This window comes from Folsomia candida, unplaced genomic scaffold (assembly GCF_002217175.1).
Source record: "Folsomia candida strain VU population unplaced genomic scaffold, ASM221717v1 Fcan01_Sc002, whole genome shotgun sequence".
In the NCBI taxonomy this organism is placed as follows: Eukaryota; Metazoa; Arthropoda; class Collembola; order Entomobryomorpha; family Isotomidae; genus Folsomia; species Folsomia candida.
In genome coordinates, this window is record NW_019091194.1 from 12,701,048 (window position 1) to 12,718,970 (window position 17,923).

Genomic DNA, 17,923 nt, shown 5'->3' on the forward strand with positions numbered 1-17,923 from the left:
GCTTTATAAATTTATTTAAAAATTCTAATTACACACTTGAATGTCCATTTATAACAAACAAATATGTGCTTTTGCAGACATACATAAATCAATATAGCGTGCGTTCTAAGTACATAGATCAGGAAGCTAAACAGAAACTCGTGATTCTTTTTCATGCAAATTTAGGTTGCAGATTTGTTTGTGTATATTTGCAATATGAAGTGCAATTTCCATTCAGGTATGGAGTATTGGAAATCTTAGCAATAATAAATAACGATGAATAGGTTTGATTCATTTATTTTGTTTGACTGGATTTCGTCACAATATTTTTGTAGCTTGGTTGGACATAGTATAAATATATATGTATAATTCCATGGATTAGGTCTTGGTTTGGCTTACTTAGCTCTTACGAGATATTAAATCCTTGACAAATGTTGCAACTGTCTTTTATTCCTCTCAAAACCGATTTACTCATATTTATTGTCAATTATAAATGGACAATAAGTTAATGAATTAGGGTTTGATATGTGGTAGATATATAAGCATTGGATAAATAAATGTCCTTGGACAATCGTACTGATGGTCAATGTCGATCGTTTCATTGTAGCCAAAATTGCATGCGTCAAAGTTTAAGAGTTTTATAAAATGGTGTTTTCAAAAACAGAACCAAATAAATAGAATCATCCCTACCACACATGTTTCTCGTTTGGAATGATGAAGGTTATTTAGGCGTTTTTAGGGGTCATTCCACCTGCTCAAATAAGTAAACCTCACGATTACTACAGCTCTTCGTCGTTCTTACTGTTTACAACTAAAACACTAAACTAAAACACTCTATTTTTCAGGATTCACTTGTTGCATTTCAGCTCGAGGCATGTAAAGAAGTTCTCAATTGAATTTGTCAAAAATGGATTCTTATAATACAAACAGCAGAGAAACACCCAAAAATGAAACAAAACAAGAGATATGTAACCGTTCGCTTACATAACTACCACATGATAATACAATACATATATATAAACATAAGTGTTATTATTACATAAACCACAACAAAAGTCGTACTCGTAGTGCGTATCCAAATGTAATTCAAGTACCATTTACAAATGAATTTGAGTTTCTGGTAATTTGATGTGAAATCCGTGCAAGCCATTGACTGTTATGTCAGGAGTCAAGTAAAATCTAGAGGCACAGGTATCAAATATCAAAAAGTGCATCCTACTTTTGCCACCCACTAATCGCTACTCACTCCGTAAAGTGTTAAATAGTTTATGAAACATGTAAATAGTTCATGTTATTTTTCTTCGCAGCTCATGTCATAAAATGCCTTAAAAAACTGTGATGGATTACAAGTATTTATTTTTAGTTAGTAAAATGGCCAAAACTTCATTCATCAAATTAAATGATCCAACAAGTTACTCGAAATATGAAACCAATACATTCGTACTAGTTTTACCTGTAATAGGAACCCATCTACTTGCACTTGAGTAAACATGGTGATATAATTTTAAGTTAAGGCTGTATACCCCTATTCTCTAAAGATTCGTATGTACAACTGTAAATTTAGCACGTGGAAAGCATACACAACGAAATTAAAAGTCAATACCTTTGAGGAAGTGGATTCTGGTCCTACTTTCCATCTTATGAAAGGATGACATCTTATAATACATTGACTCAGCATGAAAATAATTGCATTGGATCTATGCACGTATAGCGGTGGTCTTATGGATGGACTGACGGAAGATATGTATGCAAACCAGATACAACTCTATCCTCCTTTTCTCTATGTCACGTAAATATTTGTCAGAAACACGCCTCATCAGCGAAAAGTTAGCCAATTGCCGTCCTCACGGAACAATCCCAATCCGTTGACCTTCTTACACAACTAAACAATGCCGTGTTTACTTTGCTCAACACACATCTAATCTAACAGCCCACCTGTTTACCTTTGTCGTAAGGCCGACAGAATTATGCATACTTGTGTCATTACTGTGACAAAGTTATATTTTCATGATACAGATGGCTACCGTAAGTGCAAGAGATTTTCCGAAATCGTAAAATCGTAAAATTCTAATTTTTCTAGAAGCTAAAAAAATCACAGGGATAAAACTCTGGAAGTGAAAATGCGCTGATATTTTCACTTTTCCTCCACGAGAAACCTAAGCTGCGATAAAGTTAGTTCAGAAGTGGAGCAGTAAATACAAAACTCGCAGCGTTATTGGTTAAAGAGCTCGAGTGCATTGATTTGATGGCCAAAATTCTGCATTTACCAGGGTGAGTGCACCAACCAATGTATAACGGGTTGACTTTGTGAGCAGTGTGTATAATTATAATCAAGAGACTGGAAATGCTGTGATTTGTTGTGAAATTGCCTATCAATTTCAAACTTTCACATTTTATTGATTTCATTTTCGACATGTGGATACATGTAATACCCTCGAAATGTGTGAATTGAGAGGAAAATAAAAGAAGGATTCTTCCAATAGCGTGGGTCTGTCATGATACATAGAAGAATATGAGGAGCTCATGCCTATCATCATCATTACCCAGCACCACTTTTTCATGCAAACCTATGTATACGGATAAAACAAATGTAGAAATTTCTAGACTTTCCCTGTTGTGTGATGTGATAACATTGCCGCATGTGAACCGATACTTATTGTACATTGATCATAAGTGTGTCGTGGCATGACACGTGGGATGATATGCATAATGCTGAGTGGATGTCGTCGAGTAGGCAATGATTGAATTCTACCCAGACTTTACCCACCAATTCTAGAATTTCTCAACATTATCTTGAAATGAAACTCTATCAAATCAGTGCGAGCTCCGCCGCACTACGATCGCCTGGAAAGATATTGACAAAGTTCTTCTTCTGGAAGCCATCAGTCAAAGTCAGGCAAAGGACGTGGATGAGCAGCGAGGTAAAGTTTCGTAATTCCATAAACGAATCAATTTCAACAAAAAAGAGTCCCTTCTTATTATGCAGGTCTAATTTACTTGCGGAGAATGTATCTCTTTCACATTCTATTTGCGTAGTGCTCATGTATAGTTCATACACATGGAAGTCATGAAATATGGTAGAATATGTATGTACATCTAATGCTCCCAGGTGAACGTGTGCCATGAGCCGGTATTTCTCTAGCAAGTCCATCAATTAATGTACCAATCGTAATAATGTTGCGGTTTGAGCCGTACATATTTCGCAAAAACCTATTAAACCACCGAAAACAATCAGTTTGAAATAAATTCAAATTATTTGCCTACGTATTTACTTATGTATGAATGAAAGAGGAACGTCAGAATGACGCCCACAAAACTGTTATATTTAGTAGAATGACGATCACATAAAAGTCGGAAACGACAAGTTCTACTCTGTACTGCAGAGGCGTGCAATTTGTGAAACTAGAGTGCAAATGAGCAACGAGAGTGCATTATTGTCCCCAGTAATCAATTAAATTTCTACATTTTTAAAGCTACAGAATTTAAGGTGGACTCCGACGAAATTGGATGTAAATTTGGATCATTGTATTTCATTTCATCCGACCTTTAATAATTTAATTTATGCCATCTAGCTTACAATCTCTTTGACGTCCAGCCCCGTCTTCGTGTTACACCAATGTTATTGTTTTTATTAGTTATGCACCCTTATCAACATAAATATGACTGACTGAGAATCCTGAGTGTAAGTGGATTGGCATATGCATATATATTTTCCAGACATAGGTAATTGATTCCCATTTAACACCGAATGATTTCTCCGTTTACCTTGAGGAACCTACGGCTAAAGCGTTGAGCAGATAGGCATGGATCAATATTTTATGTAACCGAAGGTGAAGGCAAAATTGCTATCAAATCACCTTCCTCAAAACTGCACATGCATTATATTCTCATGGTCATCGTTTTAAGCTATATAAAAAGGAAAAAAATACACCATATTTTTGCAATAGCTTTAAATCAAAAGTACAGTTACACGTCACGTATGGATGCAAGTGGCATGATGCTATTGCTATTTTGGAGCCTTAATCCAGACGCGCTTGCACACTTAAATCCTTCAAACCAGCAATGAAGAAATCTGTCGAGAAAGTTTTTAAAGCTCAACAATTTACAAGAAAATGTATTGTTGGAATCACACGGCAAGTAAATAAATTCGTATCACAATAAAGCTACAACTTTTGTTGTGTATCAGAGCATAGCAGAAAAGAGCAAAGCTCGTCAGGTTGTGAAAGTTGATTGAATGTAGAGAAGTTTGATGACATTGAGAATAGCTGGCAAATATGGCTGGCGAATGCTTACGGTTTGAAAAGTGGAAGACAGACACTGCAAAAGAGCACACAACAACCACCTCCACAAGAAAACCACTACCACCACGGACGGCTTAAGAACAACCAAAATCAGCGAAGCAAGACCGGCCAGAAAGTAACGGCAGTTTCATGCAATCAAACCAACAGTATTGCGTCGACTTGCTGTTATACGTTTTGAATGTTGCAAAGACATTTAACTCTCATTTCGTTTAGTAACAAGAATACGCTGAATCCAACCATACCGTGCAAAATGAAATGGATTTCCTTCTCTTTTTTGGATGCTGAGCCATCTAGCATTCGTCGTACACGAGGAGTTGATTACTTGTAACCAACTTGGTATAAATCTGTTACTTTACGCAGTGATTGGCTTCTTTCTGCAAAAGTGAAAGGCACTTTGCGAAACCTTCAGTACTACATTATTTTTATCATTACTGCTGCTTGGGCTCCATATGCATGTGCAAATATTGTGTTCATATGCATACTGCTAAAAGTAATACTGACGGTTGGGATGAACCTATTTATCTCTTAAATCCTTGAAGGCTCCCACCACTTGAAACAACAAAACGTTGCAAAAATGCACATACCTTTATTCTGCTGGGGTTGAGGTCTTGGTATAAAAGTGGCTGGATTTACAATTTCTTCATGAATTATTTCCACTTCATCATCCTCGAAAAACCCACTTTCGTGGTCAGATTGAACAGCCATGGCGTTCTTGGTAATACTCATTTGTAATGATTTTTACTCTAAATGAGAATGCAAATCCAAGTGATAAACATCCAAGTTTAAAATTCGTTCAGATTTTCAGCACTTATTTTGTTCACTTTGTGAATTAGCACCACCGTAAACAATATGTAAACAGAATCAAAGTTCCAGTACGGTCTCCAGTTCGTAAATAATAACTAAAAAATTAGCTAATAAAAATAACCCATGTACAGATTGATTCTCGGTAAATCGTTTCTGTAATGGTAAACAGCTTGAATCCATGAACTACATATGCACTAATTTAGGTTCCTATGTTTTCTTGGCGTCATCCAGCCTCGAAAAATATTTCTATACAAAAACTACCAGCAAAGTCCTTTAACCACTCTGACTTCATTATTATAATTTTTTCTCAGGGTAAAAAGTCCACAGAAAAAGATGTGCAGATTTTTAGAGACATGAAAAATCAGCACTTCTTGTAACACACACGACAACTTAATGCGGAAGTAGAATTGTACAGATTCTAACACGATGTGTCCAAAATCCGAGGTTATGTTCAAATTCGATAGTAACTTCGACTATTTAATGCACGTAAAGAATACTGTCAAGTTTTTCTCCTTATCGATGCTTTCGCCAGGCACTTTCTTTTTCGTCTTCTTCTTCTTAAAGAGGACAATAGGCAATTTCAATTCGTTTAAAATTTGGTTGGAAATAGATATTTTCTTAAAAATAGATCACGATTTAAAAATCTCGATAAATTTGTTGTAATAGCACAATGAACCAGTTTGGTTACAGTTATCTCAGCACATGCAAAAGTCACAGGAAACAGCAACCCTTACAAGCTTGCTTTCGATGCGAGAGCCAAAGCAATTCTGGCAAGGAAAATCTCACTCGGTTTACTTCATGAAAAGAGTAAAACACAACTTGCACATGACTCCATCGCACTGTGAGATAGGAAACCCACCAGGTTACGTCCCCACCAACCAAGTTTTAGCATTGTTGTTATGAACTGGCTGCAGTTTTTGCATGAGATTTTCCCCAACCCTTTCAATATCTCTCCAACTTGCGACACTGCAGAATTTCTGCCATGGTTCGCACCACTCTCGACCGTTCTACCAATGCAAAACATGTTATCAGGAACTGGGAGGTTTCGCACTCTGTGAATATTCTCACTCGGCGTTAATCCATCACGATTATGGCAAAGAGTTGAAGAGGAGTTGTGGCGAAAAGTGCTTGTAGCTCGCGTAAGGCTGTTTGATTGGTGCAGAAAATAGGTGTTGTTTCAAACGGTGTCAGCGGTATTTAGAATTCCTCAGTAGAGTAGAACGCAACATTGAATAACGTTGATTAGAGAAATATGTATGTATGCAATGACAAGTGGCATTCGTTGCATTGAACAACGGTTATCTCCACATGGATTAAATGAGAAATGTCATTCAATACTCGTTCCTAATACGATAAACTAAAGCTTAAATTTGATACGTATTACTTTAATCACAATGAAATATGCATCGATATTGTCAACAAATTTTAACATTATGCATACATATATTTTCAAGGAAATGTCCAGCTTAGGCAACAAGTTGTTCTGAGGTGTTTTAAATGGAAAAAATTGTTTCATTAATTTTATGCATCTTGATTCTAATCTTATTGTTGTGGGCAATATATTTTGCTAAAAAATAGTTAACATGTTCCAATATACTTGTTTAATACTTTATGTATCTTCGAGTCGCGTCTTAGATTCGAGTATTTCCCGGTCCCTCACCTTAGAAATTTAAGCTTTTTAATATTATACTGCGTTTCAACTGGATAACTCCTTTCAGCTTCTATATCTGTGTGTCAGCACCCACGTCACCAACTCTCCACCCATTCGAGTGTATTTATATATGCATCAACGATGAGTTGATACGGAGCGATTTACGTAAATCAATTCTGCTGCTGCAATGATCCAGCCAGATTGTTTTGCAGACTTTAGACCGCTGCTACACATGTACTGGTTCAGTTCTAATAAACAATCTGTTTGTGTCTGACAACTGGAAATAGGATGAATTATGTGAGAATATGCATTTTAGTATGTATGGTTTGTGGGAAGGGGTCGGGTGACGTGCTAAAATTTCTAATGTCACTTTCATTTGCGAAATATTGCGTTGGACGTAAAGTTGCCTCTCGTAATGTTTACTGGTGATCATAAAATTAAAGTTGTTTTTGTTTGTACTTTGTTTGTGCCCCACTAATAACGTGACTGTTTACTAGTTTTGATCTCGTGCTTCGCTCGGGTAATTAGTTTAGTTGCATAATATATTATGAAGTATTTTTCATTTTAATTTAATCCTAACATGTTAAATAGTTTGTTTCACTGTGAGTTTCAAGTAGATAACTGAGATATCATTCGAATACTTTTCATCAGATTCCACAAAAAAAATCATTGTGAAAATGCTGATGGCACTGATCTGTTTAGAATCTTAAATTCCACGCATTCCCAAGTTATGACAGAGCAAATGCATATATGTAAATAAGTTGTGTGGTACAAAGTTTTGAGGAGAAATGAGGAAGTGGAAGGAAACTGACTGGCTGAGGATGAGTCACTTATGTATTCCAATACAACTCCTCCGAGCTTATCCTAAGCATACACTTCTTTATTTAGTACAGTTCTGAATAACGAAGACCTCATCGAAAAATCAGGAATCGTGTAAACAAAATAACTCTGTTGAACTCTAGAGTTCGACCTAAAATTAACATTTGTATGTATGTTTAACTTTGAATAAAATTGTGTGACTCTGACAAGAATCTAATCAAAATCTATTTTAAATTTCAATTGAAATTATGTTTCTGTTTGAAGCTATGTATGTATTTTTGTGACAAAGTAGCAGTTGTAGATATACTTAAATAATCGGCGAATTTGTCAACCTAGTTATAAGCTTAAGCTACAGCAGCATTTTTTGGTGTTATGCAATCTATGTAATGGTAAACCTAGTTATTAAAACCTCGAAAACATTTTATGACTATTGCGAGTTACATAAACTACAAACTAAAACTGACCTACATATATTTCATATTCTAGGCCATGCTGCTTAAACAAACGTTCCAGCCTGTAACTCAAAATATTTGACTTTATTTTAGATATACATAAATTAGAAAAATTTTATGTAGTAAATTACATCCAAAGTCGACTTATGCTTCATTTCTATGTGTTTATAAAAATTCCAACATTTTGAAAGAATTCCGATACAAGTTTCTTCTTATTTAGGCAAGTTAAAAAGAATTGATAGAATCAAACTTATATACCACAAAGCGCATAGACACTCAAACAAACTGTCTTCAAATTGTAAGAAAAAGGCACAAAGTTATGATGAAACCAATACTTACATACATACATGACCTTTAGTTTTAGACCCGGAAAATGTGCATTATAAGATCTCTCGCTTATATGTAATAAATGGAAAATGTACAACATGCAAACGTCCTTGAACAAGCTCTACATGCCAACTGACTATTTGCCAACTAAATTTGCAGCAATATGCATCGACCGAGTACTGCACTACTTGACTCAATTTTAAAGTTTCTAAAGTGGAATATGCTTTATGAATGCGCTGTTTCGAATCCTTGTCATCATGAAATGACTCATGAACATCTAGTCCCTTTTTACCTACGTCTACCAATGAACAAAGCCAAGAATTCCAAGAAATGCAATTAAGAATTTGTAGCCTGGCTACATGGATACAAAAGTCGCACTCTTTCCGGAAAGTTTGGCATGTGCCCACAAAAATTACCTTATACACGCTTGTACATGTGCAAGCTTTCGTAGGGATCAATCTGCTTTCACTAGATTTGCGTATAAAGACAACTTGACTATACATAATAAATCATATAGGACTCTGTAGCTGGCCAAAGTGACTTGTTTTATTCATGAAAATTGATATGTGAAGGAATACCCAGGTAGTTGTAGATCTGACCTTCGGACATTATTCAAATACTCCAAGTCCAAGGCATTTATATGTATACTCGTCCCTGCTGAAGCCCGGGCAACTCCACTCCCCCGATTTATTGTGCTGAGAGAACATCGATTATCACCACATCCACAACTACCAAGGATACTTTTCATGGTGATGGTTATTTGGTAAAGCACAATTCGATTCGACGGACATTTGACCCACTTTTCTTGGTTTCGGGGTTGTATGTTTCGTACATTGCATGCAACTATTACTAGCACATATTTATTACTAAATACTTGGTTGATGGTGGATGATGGCACGCTCAAATTGCAAATGGAGAATGCGTACGGTATGAAACAATGGCACGAGGTAAGGCAAGGTCTAATGTTAATGACTGCCAGGCGGTTGGTCGTTTGACTATATTTAGTTTTATCGTTCAAAGTAACAATCAAGACGCTATTTTGGTAAACCCGATGAAAATGGAAAAATCTGCAACGCCTCAAAAAAACCGGACATGTCCAGGGAATTCCACCAGTTCAAACTGGCTCTCCCAGCCTCGTGCACCTTTTCAACTAAAGTCGTACCTTAATGGATCTCAATCAGATTATGGGCAATGATTGAATTAAAATCTGATAAAATATCGATATTTAAAAATGCCAACTTAAGAGACCAGTCGTGAAGGATTTTAGTATGCTATTCAGTGGTAAATACTCTACTAATTCAGAATTCGAGGATTGTAATTAAATTATTATTATTTGACAAAATTGCTACCTAATTCATGAATCAAGTTCAAATTCATTCTGTGGATTTAGGCAAAAAAGAAAGATTCATTGTCATACTGTTATAGTTTTGTCACTTCATTTTGATGCACATATACAGCTACGGGCTGGATACATTGAGCATAAACAAAGAGAAGTGCAATCTGTTGTGGCGAAGGAGTTTAAATTGTAGCATAATTCACCTGCTGACTTTTTTTAGCAACGAGCTAAGAAGTTTGTCGAAAGGTATCTAACTAAATAACTGTGTATATGTACATATACTTTGCAAACTGTTGTTGTGTACTTTGTACTCGAGTGTGCCGTGCTATGCCTATATGTTGCATGTATATAGTCGCTGGGTACATTGCGAATATTTCGTCCTTGAGCCGGAGGTAGGCCTTTCCACTTTATATTTGTTTGTATTTCGCAAAAGAGATACGCTATCTCTCTCTTCGTTCACTTTGTACTGCATTTTATTCTACGTGCAGTGTATAAATTCTCAAGCACTATAGGTATGCAAAAGATGAAATAAAATATAGCTATACATACAAATCACAGAAAGACAATACACATATTTTGTTCTAATTCAAAATACTCCGACGACAGAATTTCAGAAAAATGACGCTACTTTATGCATAGATTAATATCGAGATTCCAATCTGAATCCTATAAGTCAAAAACGATGAAATTGATACTTATGATACATTTTAGATGTGCAACACAACTTTAAAATTTCAAATTTTAGAACAAAGAGGTTGGTGTGAGCATATGAGCACAAGAATTTCGGAGATTTCTGCAAAAGCATAGAAATGAATTTTACTTGACATTGAGTGCATGTGCTTACTGGTGAAAGCTGCTCGCTTGCTTTCCCCACTTTCGTGGAATTAACCACCTATTCAGCCTCAAACTACTTCACTTCACCCTATCTACGTATAATCGATTAATACTTGGAATGCACTTCATCGCACCTATTGTTCTGAGAATCATCATTTCCAATGAAATCCCGAATTGTTGATTCAGGATTCAAGTAATCCATGCTCATGACAGATATGCAGCCATGCAACACTCCTAGGACAATTGCAATTTGAAATATTTATGTAATGTTTTATGGATAAATAAATATGTTAATATCTGTGCAGCCACACTCTTCTTAAAAATAATTTGCGAATCATGAAGAACTTGTGAACAAATTCGGCAGTGGAGTGTATGTATACATAGTTCTTCTTCTATTATGAAGGTGCATTTAAAATAAATATGAATAATGGATAAGCTAAATTTTTTGTAAAGCACAGGTTTTACTTACAATTTGTAAGCTCGAAGGAGACAAACTCGGAGGTAGAAGTGTTGTTGCTGGTTGAAGGGTCCTCATCAAAGCGTGGCGTCGCAGTCGATCTGGTCATAGGTGGCAACATTTGATTCCTGGAGACCGTTCCGCTAATTGAGGGCGTTTCTGGGGTCATTTTCAAGGATATCGTACTTTTGTTTTTATTGACGGTTGTTCCTCTCGTGCTGTAGGAAGAGCTGGAGCACATGTTTTTATTGACTTTCGATTTATCCATTGTATTGAAGATTTATAATTGGTACTCTAATTCAGCTATTTTAATCAGTGTGGTATTGAATTGAAACAATATTATTACGATAATTGAAGTGTAGTAAATATATTGCACAAGACACGTGCAATATTAAAAAGGCTTTTAATTTATCGTGTTTACATTTTAAAACTTTAATTGCCTATTCAATAAATTTACATACTTTAGTAAAGTAATGTCTCAATACTAACTTTTAAATTGCTCAAATGACACCGACTTCACAGTTGTGGCATGTGCGCTATTTAGTTTTGTACGCAAATTGACATGTTACGTTCTACGAATAAATGAAAAAAAAATCGCCTTAAAGCTCAGGGTCATGCAATAACCCATGTAATTACAAGGACTAAATATTGGTTTGAATATTTCTCTGAATATTAAATGTCATTTAAAATTATTAACTAGAATCCTGACTTCTAATTGATTAGTATTGGTTATTACATAGTTTTATTGGCTCTTTACATTCGTAGCATTATTTAACACTATATACGTACTATGCATACATACTAGCATTTTACAATTCAATCCAGCTGAAGTGTAACAGCATTTAATTGTTGACTGTGGTCAACGGTTGCTCTTGATACGAATTTGATAGGTATGGCACTCGGGCTTGATTTTGGGGTGCTTTACATAGTAGTCTTTACAACCTGAAAATAATGACAGCATTAATATGGGACTAAACAAGAAGTTTTATTATAAACTCTTAAAAAACTTACTCGTTCTATGTATTTCTGCAAAAGCGTGGACAAAGAATTACGTCCAGGTTTTAAAAATTATTTTTCTACATGTTGACATCGAAAAGGTAAAAATGTGAATGCGAATGTCTGTCAGGTATTTTGGGGTGGATAGTTGACTTCAAATATTGTCTTTTGTGTATAATAATTATTAAGGCAATTAATTGGTGATGATATTTATTTAGTACTACAGTTTGTCCAATTAAATGGATCGAGAGACACTTTGGTTGATATACGTAGATAAGACTCAGTTGCTCAGGTTCTTTTCTTGGTCTGTATATTTAGTTACTATTTACATGTAAACTGTCACGTTATATGATACTCGGTTTTCAGTTGTATGAAAAGCATTTCAAATCATAAAGGTCTGACAGACTGGCACAAAAATGCGACCAAATGAAAATGCACGACCGTGTGTCAATGTAGAATGCCCAGCGCACAATTAATGTATGATTCGCACATTCGCACAAACAATGTGATTACGTATTGCATAAGTTTAGAGTACAACTGGTGGTCTACATAGTATGCAGTATTGTGTTTTGTATGGTATAGGCGTTTTCTGATCTTGGCTCGGGGAAGCACCTTGAGATTCACTGTATGTTCAGTTGTTGTCTATTTATACGAGTCCTCCTCCCATCTCCCAGCACACACGGAGACGGGCGATGCAATTTGTAGCTCGCATTAGCAATATTAGCACCAAGCGAATAATATTATTCAGAAACTTAACTACCTAAATCCACCACTAAACTTTATACGCTACAGATTTGGTTAGCGCTCCATACTTTTTTAACCCGGACACATGTTGTGTAATAATGCATAACATAGCGGAATCCAGCAGTTTCAACGTGCTCTCTTTTACTTGGCGCAGATGCGCTATAGCATTTCACTTTTTGCTCATCGTTCGTCCCATCTATTCGCCTCTCTCAACCCTTTTACTCCAGCAGCCAAGAACCTGCTCTTCTTCACTCGTATTTTCCTACGTATTATAACTCGAGATATATTCCCCCCTACGCTGAGGATTAGTCATGATGACATTAGACAGAACTACCGCAAGTTTTCCACAAGTTTTCCTGTACCAGCAACCTATGCAATGATGGAATGTTTACACATATAATTGCAGTGAGAACCAGACCATGTCTGAGATCTGATTGGTTATTATGCAATGCTGTGAGATTTTCCGAAATGAACGCCGAAACGATCAGTATTACGACACCTGTTGCATTCCAGTCGAAAGTGGGCAGTGCAGATGGCTTTTGGGGTTCAAAGTTGAGCAATGGTCAACTAATGAAGGTCCACTAATGAAATCGAAGCGAAAAGTTGCGTATACTGACAATTTGTCTGAGATGAATAAGTGGCTTACTCGCTTTTTTACTCAGACGCCATTTTTGTAGGTTTACAAGTCTGTCTTGAGTACTGGTTTGTCAACGTGATCGTGCTTCGTTTAAGCCGGATCACAAGTAAAAGTAAATTCATATGGGCATATATGTATGCCATAAATTACGTGACTGTTTATCAGAACTTGACTGATGCTGCATCGATCGATTTAAGTAGATCAAGTATTATATGGATCAAATATTATGCAGTGAGTATCAGTGGTCAGCTCTATTTATTTATTAAGAAATGATGGCATACAGAATGACAACTACGCATTTAAACAATTTTTCTTTAACACACCATTAACCAATCTCACTAAAGTGTACATACAGATGTATGTATGTGGTGTTTTACAATGCATGGAAATGATATAACGACCAATGTCAACTGAAACTGCTTTGAGCTGGCTACGTCATAGAAAACAACTTATGTAGTGACCTGAGATGTAATTTCTTGGTTCAAGTATGCACATTGACGACTAATTAATTTTGATCAAAAATCCAAATATGGAAGGTAAACTACTTACATTTATTGATGTGTCGAACTATTGCATAATATGATGCCTCTAGATTTATTAAAGTGCATGAATTATATATGGTCACAGTCGAGTACGCTTCAATGATAAGTCAAGTCTGGTGGTAAAAGGTTATTTTTATGCCGTCTTATCGATTAGTCGTCTCAACGTGTTCTTTAAGAGCAGTCAGCTTCAATAAGTAATCAAAATTAAGCATAACTCATTGGGACAAAATGTCGATTGAAAATTCTGCCCCCTTGTTTTATAACTACTGGCCTCAGATTTTGGCATTAGTGGTGGTTTACTTTTCCGCAGTGTATTTCATAAATTTAAAAAATCCAGACAAGAAATCTGAATCGGATAACAAGGAGAAATCCAAGCAAAACCTGAAGAAAAAATATCAAACTCCTGACAGAGGTACATAATGTAACCGTTATCATAAAATTTCAGACTAAATTCTGTGTCTGATGACTTTTCGAAATTTTATCTCCCCAGAAGCGGAAGTGAACGAAGATGATTTTGTGGAAGACAACGCCATGATGGCCAGCGCCCTTCCTGATGACCTACATCATATTCCTCTAACTACATACAAGCGTTACTCCGAGCAGGAAATGATTAAGAGATCAGTTGCATTTTATGAAGAAATGAACAATAGGCGAACATTGAGATTTTACTCCCAAGAGGACGTTCCAAAGGAGGTTATCGAAAACATAATTAAGGCAGGAGGCAAGTCGTCATTAATAGCGATCATTACAAGACTTATTTATGCATCCATTTACTTACAACTGCTTTCTTAAATAATTGGACACAGGGACCTCTCCATCAGGGGCGCATACGGAACCTTGGACTTTTGCATGTATCTCGGACAAGAGTTTGAAGCAGTCAATTCGAAAAGTAATTGAAAATGAGGAAGAAGTAAATTACAAGAAACGAATGGGGAAGCAGTGGACCTCTGATCTGAGGTATGTTTGCAACAACGAATTTGACGAATCCCTTTCAATGTCTACTAGAGTGGTTACAAATTATACTAACTAATTTATGTCCTGATGTTTGCATAGGCCACTCCGAACTGATTGGCACAAAGAATATTTAACGGATGCGCCGTACCTCATTCTTGTTTTTAAACAAGTTTATGGGTTCAATCCAGAAAATCCAGAAAAGAGAATCAATCATTACTACAACGAAGAAAGTGTCTGCATTGCTACAGGAATACTCCTGGCTGCAATTCAGCATGCTGGTCTAGTCACTCTGACGAGGTAAATATTTATATTTATTAATATAGATCACAGCTTTACCAGGAGTTATAAAGTAAGTAGCGTCAGTATTTCTTGTGGTCGTTTTGTCCGTCTGGTAGCAAGATAGCTCTCGAACGCTTCAACATATTCAAATGCGGTCTTCAAAATCGTGTTTCTAATTTTATGACCTCGGTCAAACTCGGACATAAGGTCACTGATGTCACAGTGAAGATGCCCTTGGCGAGAGGTCAAACATAAACTGAACCTTAATTTTAATGCGAAGGGCCATTTTAAAGGAAGTTTTAATCGATTTGACGCTACTTCTGTATGTTCGTTTACAACGGTTTATTTGTCAATATTTTTAGCACGCCTCTTAATTGTGGTCCTGCACTTCGAACTTTATTGGGGAGGCCAAAAAATGAAAAACTAGAGATTCTACTGCCAGTTGGCTACCCTGCGCATGGCGCAACTGTCCCTGACCTGAAGAGGAAGAAATTAAACGAAATTTCAGTTTGGCTTTGAAATTCGTTGTTGCTTTAACTTAATTAAATTTTTTTTTTCTGACAATTTTGTAAATTTTAATCCGCTATCAATATGGCTTGTAACTTTTAAATATTTATATGATTGATTGACACTGATGAATGCTCGTAGTCATCTCTGTGCATGTAAATTCCAGTAAATTATTCCAATATTAATATTGTTATGCACTTAAATGCGGATTCTTATATACATTGCGGAATATTTTAATCAATGAGATTGAAAATTATTTTTTACTTCCTTAAATCAATATTATTATCATTATTTCAGCATATATACAGCATTCACATTGGATGAAATAAATTTCTAATATAAAAGTATATTAAAGTTATTATTGTACGTCCGCATATGTATATTCATACATAATTCACACACAAGGTTCGCTAATTAAGGGCTCAAAGGAGGAAAGTCGGCTGCGATGATATCCAACTTTGAGGGAGAAAGAGGAATGAATTCTGCTTTTACTTATTGTCGACTCTAGAAAAGATCTCTCGTGCGGTCCGTCGCTTGTGCCGTCATCCAGCGTCACTTTCTCCGTCAAGGACTTTCTCCAGCTCACCCGTAAACACCCTGCCTGTCATAACCACACCATCAGAATTTTAGAACGCGCTTGCATAAATTATATGAATTGAATGCTACTTACACGACTCATGAAAAATTGAACCGCTAACGATACTAATTTCCACATGTTGGCGCCTGACAATTAGTTTTATATTTTAGCCAGAATTTCGTGGAAATGGTTGACTGAGTGAGTGCTCCAACTTTCTCTGTTACAAAACTACATCCTCGGCATCATTTGCTTTTATACCTTTCCAACCAAGATCGCTGAGTGACAATAGCGGATCATGGACGGCATGAGTCAACTTTTGGATCATGACATGCTCTGTTTTAAACTTGTAGAAGCTTGTTAATTAATTTAGTTTTGTATGCACACGAGAAATTAAAATAATTCATAATTCGGTTTCAAGAAGATGTGGTTTCAATATTAGCATGAATCAACATTTGAACTCTTGGATGAGTTGCTTATTTATTATCTGGCTTACCCATCCCTCCTTTGTTCCTTTTATGCACAAACTTTCATGCATTGTGTGGACTGACTGTGACGCAGAGTGCTTATTAAAATCTTGGTGACAAGGTTTTGGATAAAATTGAATAATAAGTAGACTAATTATTATGTCATTACAATAAAATAATAAGGAATCCTTACAGAAATATGTCAGTTCTCTTGCTTAGAGTTTGACCATTATATTTGGTACAAGAATGTAATTTGTCGTTTCAAGGCATAAGTACTGTGGAAGGGGAAGTTTCCTTTCCATTTAAGTGCAGCAAGTGAAATTTTTCATCTGGTGTGTCTAAATAAATAAGATAAGCACATAACCAAAAGCTTTGCAGATTTTCGTATTATGTTCTTTTTGATTACCGGAGGAAATTTTCAGCTTTGTCTAAGTATTTTCTCAGGGGGTAGGTTGTGTACTAACAACTCATGGATGTCGATCCCCTTTGGATATTTTGTCACATGAATGAACAAGAACCCCTAAGTGGTTTAATGTCATGGCCACATTTGCGCCCGCCACACTCGAAGGTGCCCAAAAAACGGAGAAAGTAGTGCTTTCACTCATTAAAATCCACGCCAAAAATTCAATTTCACTCGGATTTTGAAAATCCGTACACAATTATACTCCCAGATAGTTGTTTTCTTATATCCAACATCAAACTGAAATTTTTTAAATTTTTAGTAGTTTCAAAATTTAAAATTCTGGATGAGCATTGTTGTAGTAATAAACAACGCCAATTATGCCTACGAAATAATCATCAAAAAAGTTGATTTTGATGTTGGGTATAAGAAAACAACTATTTGGTGGTATAATGGTGTACAGATTTTCAAAATCCGAGTAAAATTGGATTTTTGGCGTTGATTTTAATGAGTGAAAGCACTACTTTCTCCATTTTATGGGCACTTTTTAGTGGGTTTAGCGGGCGCAAATGTGGCCATGGCATCAAACCACATGGAGGTTCTTGTTCATTCGTCGGGTACTACAACATATTTAAAGGACATCGAGATCCGTGAAGTGATAGCACACAACCCCCCTGCTGAGTGAAAGTACACATTTAGACGCCAAAGCAATATACCGATTTTGGCTAATGTATGCATTAGTTGTTGAATTAATGTTCTCTATCCATACTTCAGTTAATACTTACGCAATACCTGAAATACATATTTGAAAAACAATTTTGTTACATCTTTCGACGAAAAAGCGAGGATTTTTATGCTGAAAC

The 17,923-nt window shown here is 36.0% G+C and overlaps 2 protein-coding genes and 1 long non-coding RNA gene across 4 annotated transcripts in view; 2 read left to right on the forward strand and 1 right to left on the reverse strand.

Annotated features, from left to right (window-relative positions):
* Positions 1–12,763, reverse strand: part of LOC110843612 (ribosomal protein S6 kinase alpha-5) — a 54,350-nt gene extending 41,587 nt beyond the window's left edge. The window contains exons 1-2 of one of the 2 annotated variants that reach the window (XM_022089585.2): positions 11,972–12,763; positions 10,973–11,902 (exon numbers count right to left, since the gene is read on the reverse strand). In XM_022089585.2, coding sequence (XP_021945277.1) covers positions 10,973–11,228 — 256 coding nt within the window. In that variant the 5' untranslated portion in view covers positions 11,229–11,902; positions 11,972–12,763. Of the gene's footprint in view, positions 1–4,864; positions 5,859–10,972; positions 11,903–11,971 lie in introns of those variants that run through there. The other variant, XM_022089586.2, reaches the window with a different exon arrangement.
* On the forward strand, positions 6,555–8,442 carry LOC118434285. The gene is made up of 2 exons (XR_004833902.1): positions 6,555–7,255; positions 8,041–8,442. It is a non-coding gene; the product is annotated as an uncharacterized LOC118434285 (long non-coding RNA).
* A 1,201-nt stretch (positions 12,764–13,964) lies between the features above and the next one.
* Positions 13,965–15,966, forward strand: LOC110843860 (iodotyrosine deiodinase 1). The gene is made up of 5 exons (XM_022089908.2): positions 13,965–14,291; positions 14,370–14,600; positions 14,686–14,836; positions 14,933–15,130; positions 15,475–15,966. The coding sequence occupies exons 1-5, from the start codon at positions 14,108–14,110 to the stop codon at positions 15,629–15,631; spliced, it is 921 nt and encodes a 306-aa protein (XP_021945600.1). The 5' UTR covers positions 13,965–14,107; the 3' UTR covers positions 15,632–15,966.
* Positions 15,967–17,923: the final 1,957 nt, after the last annotated feature.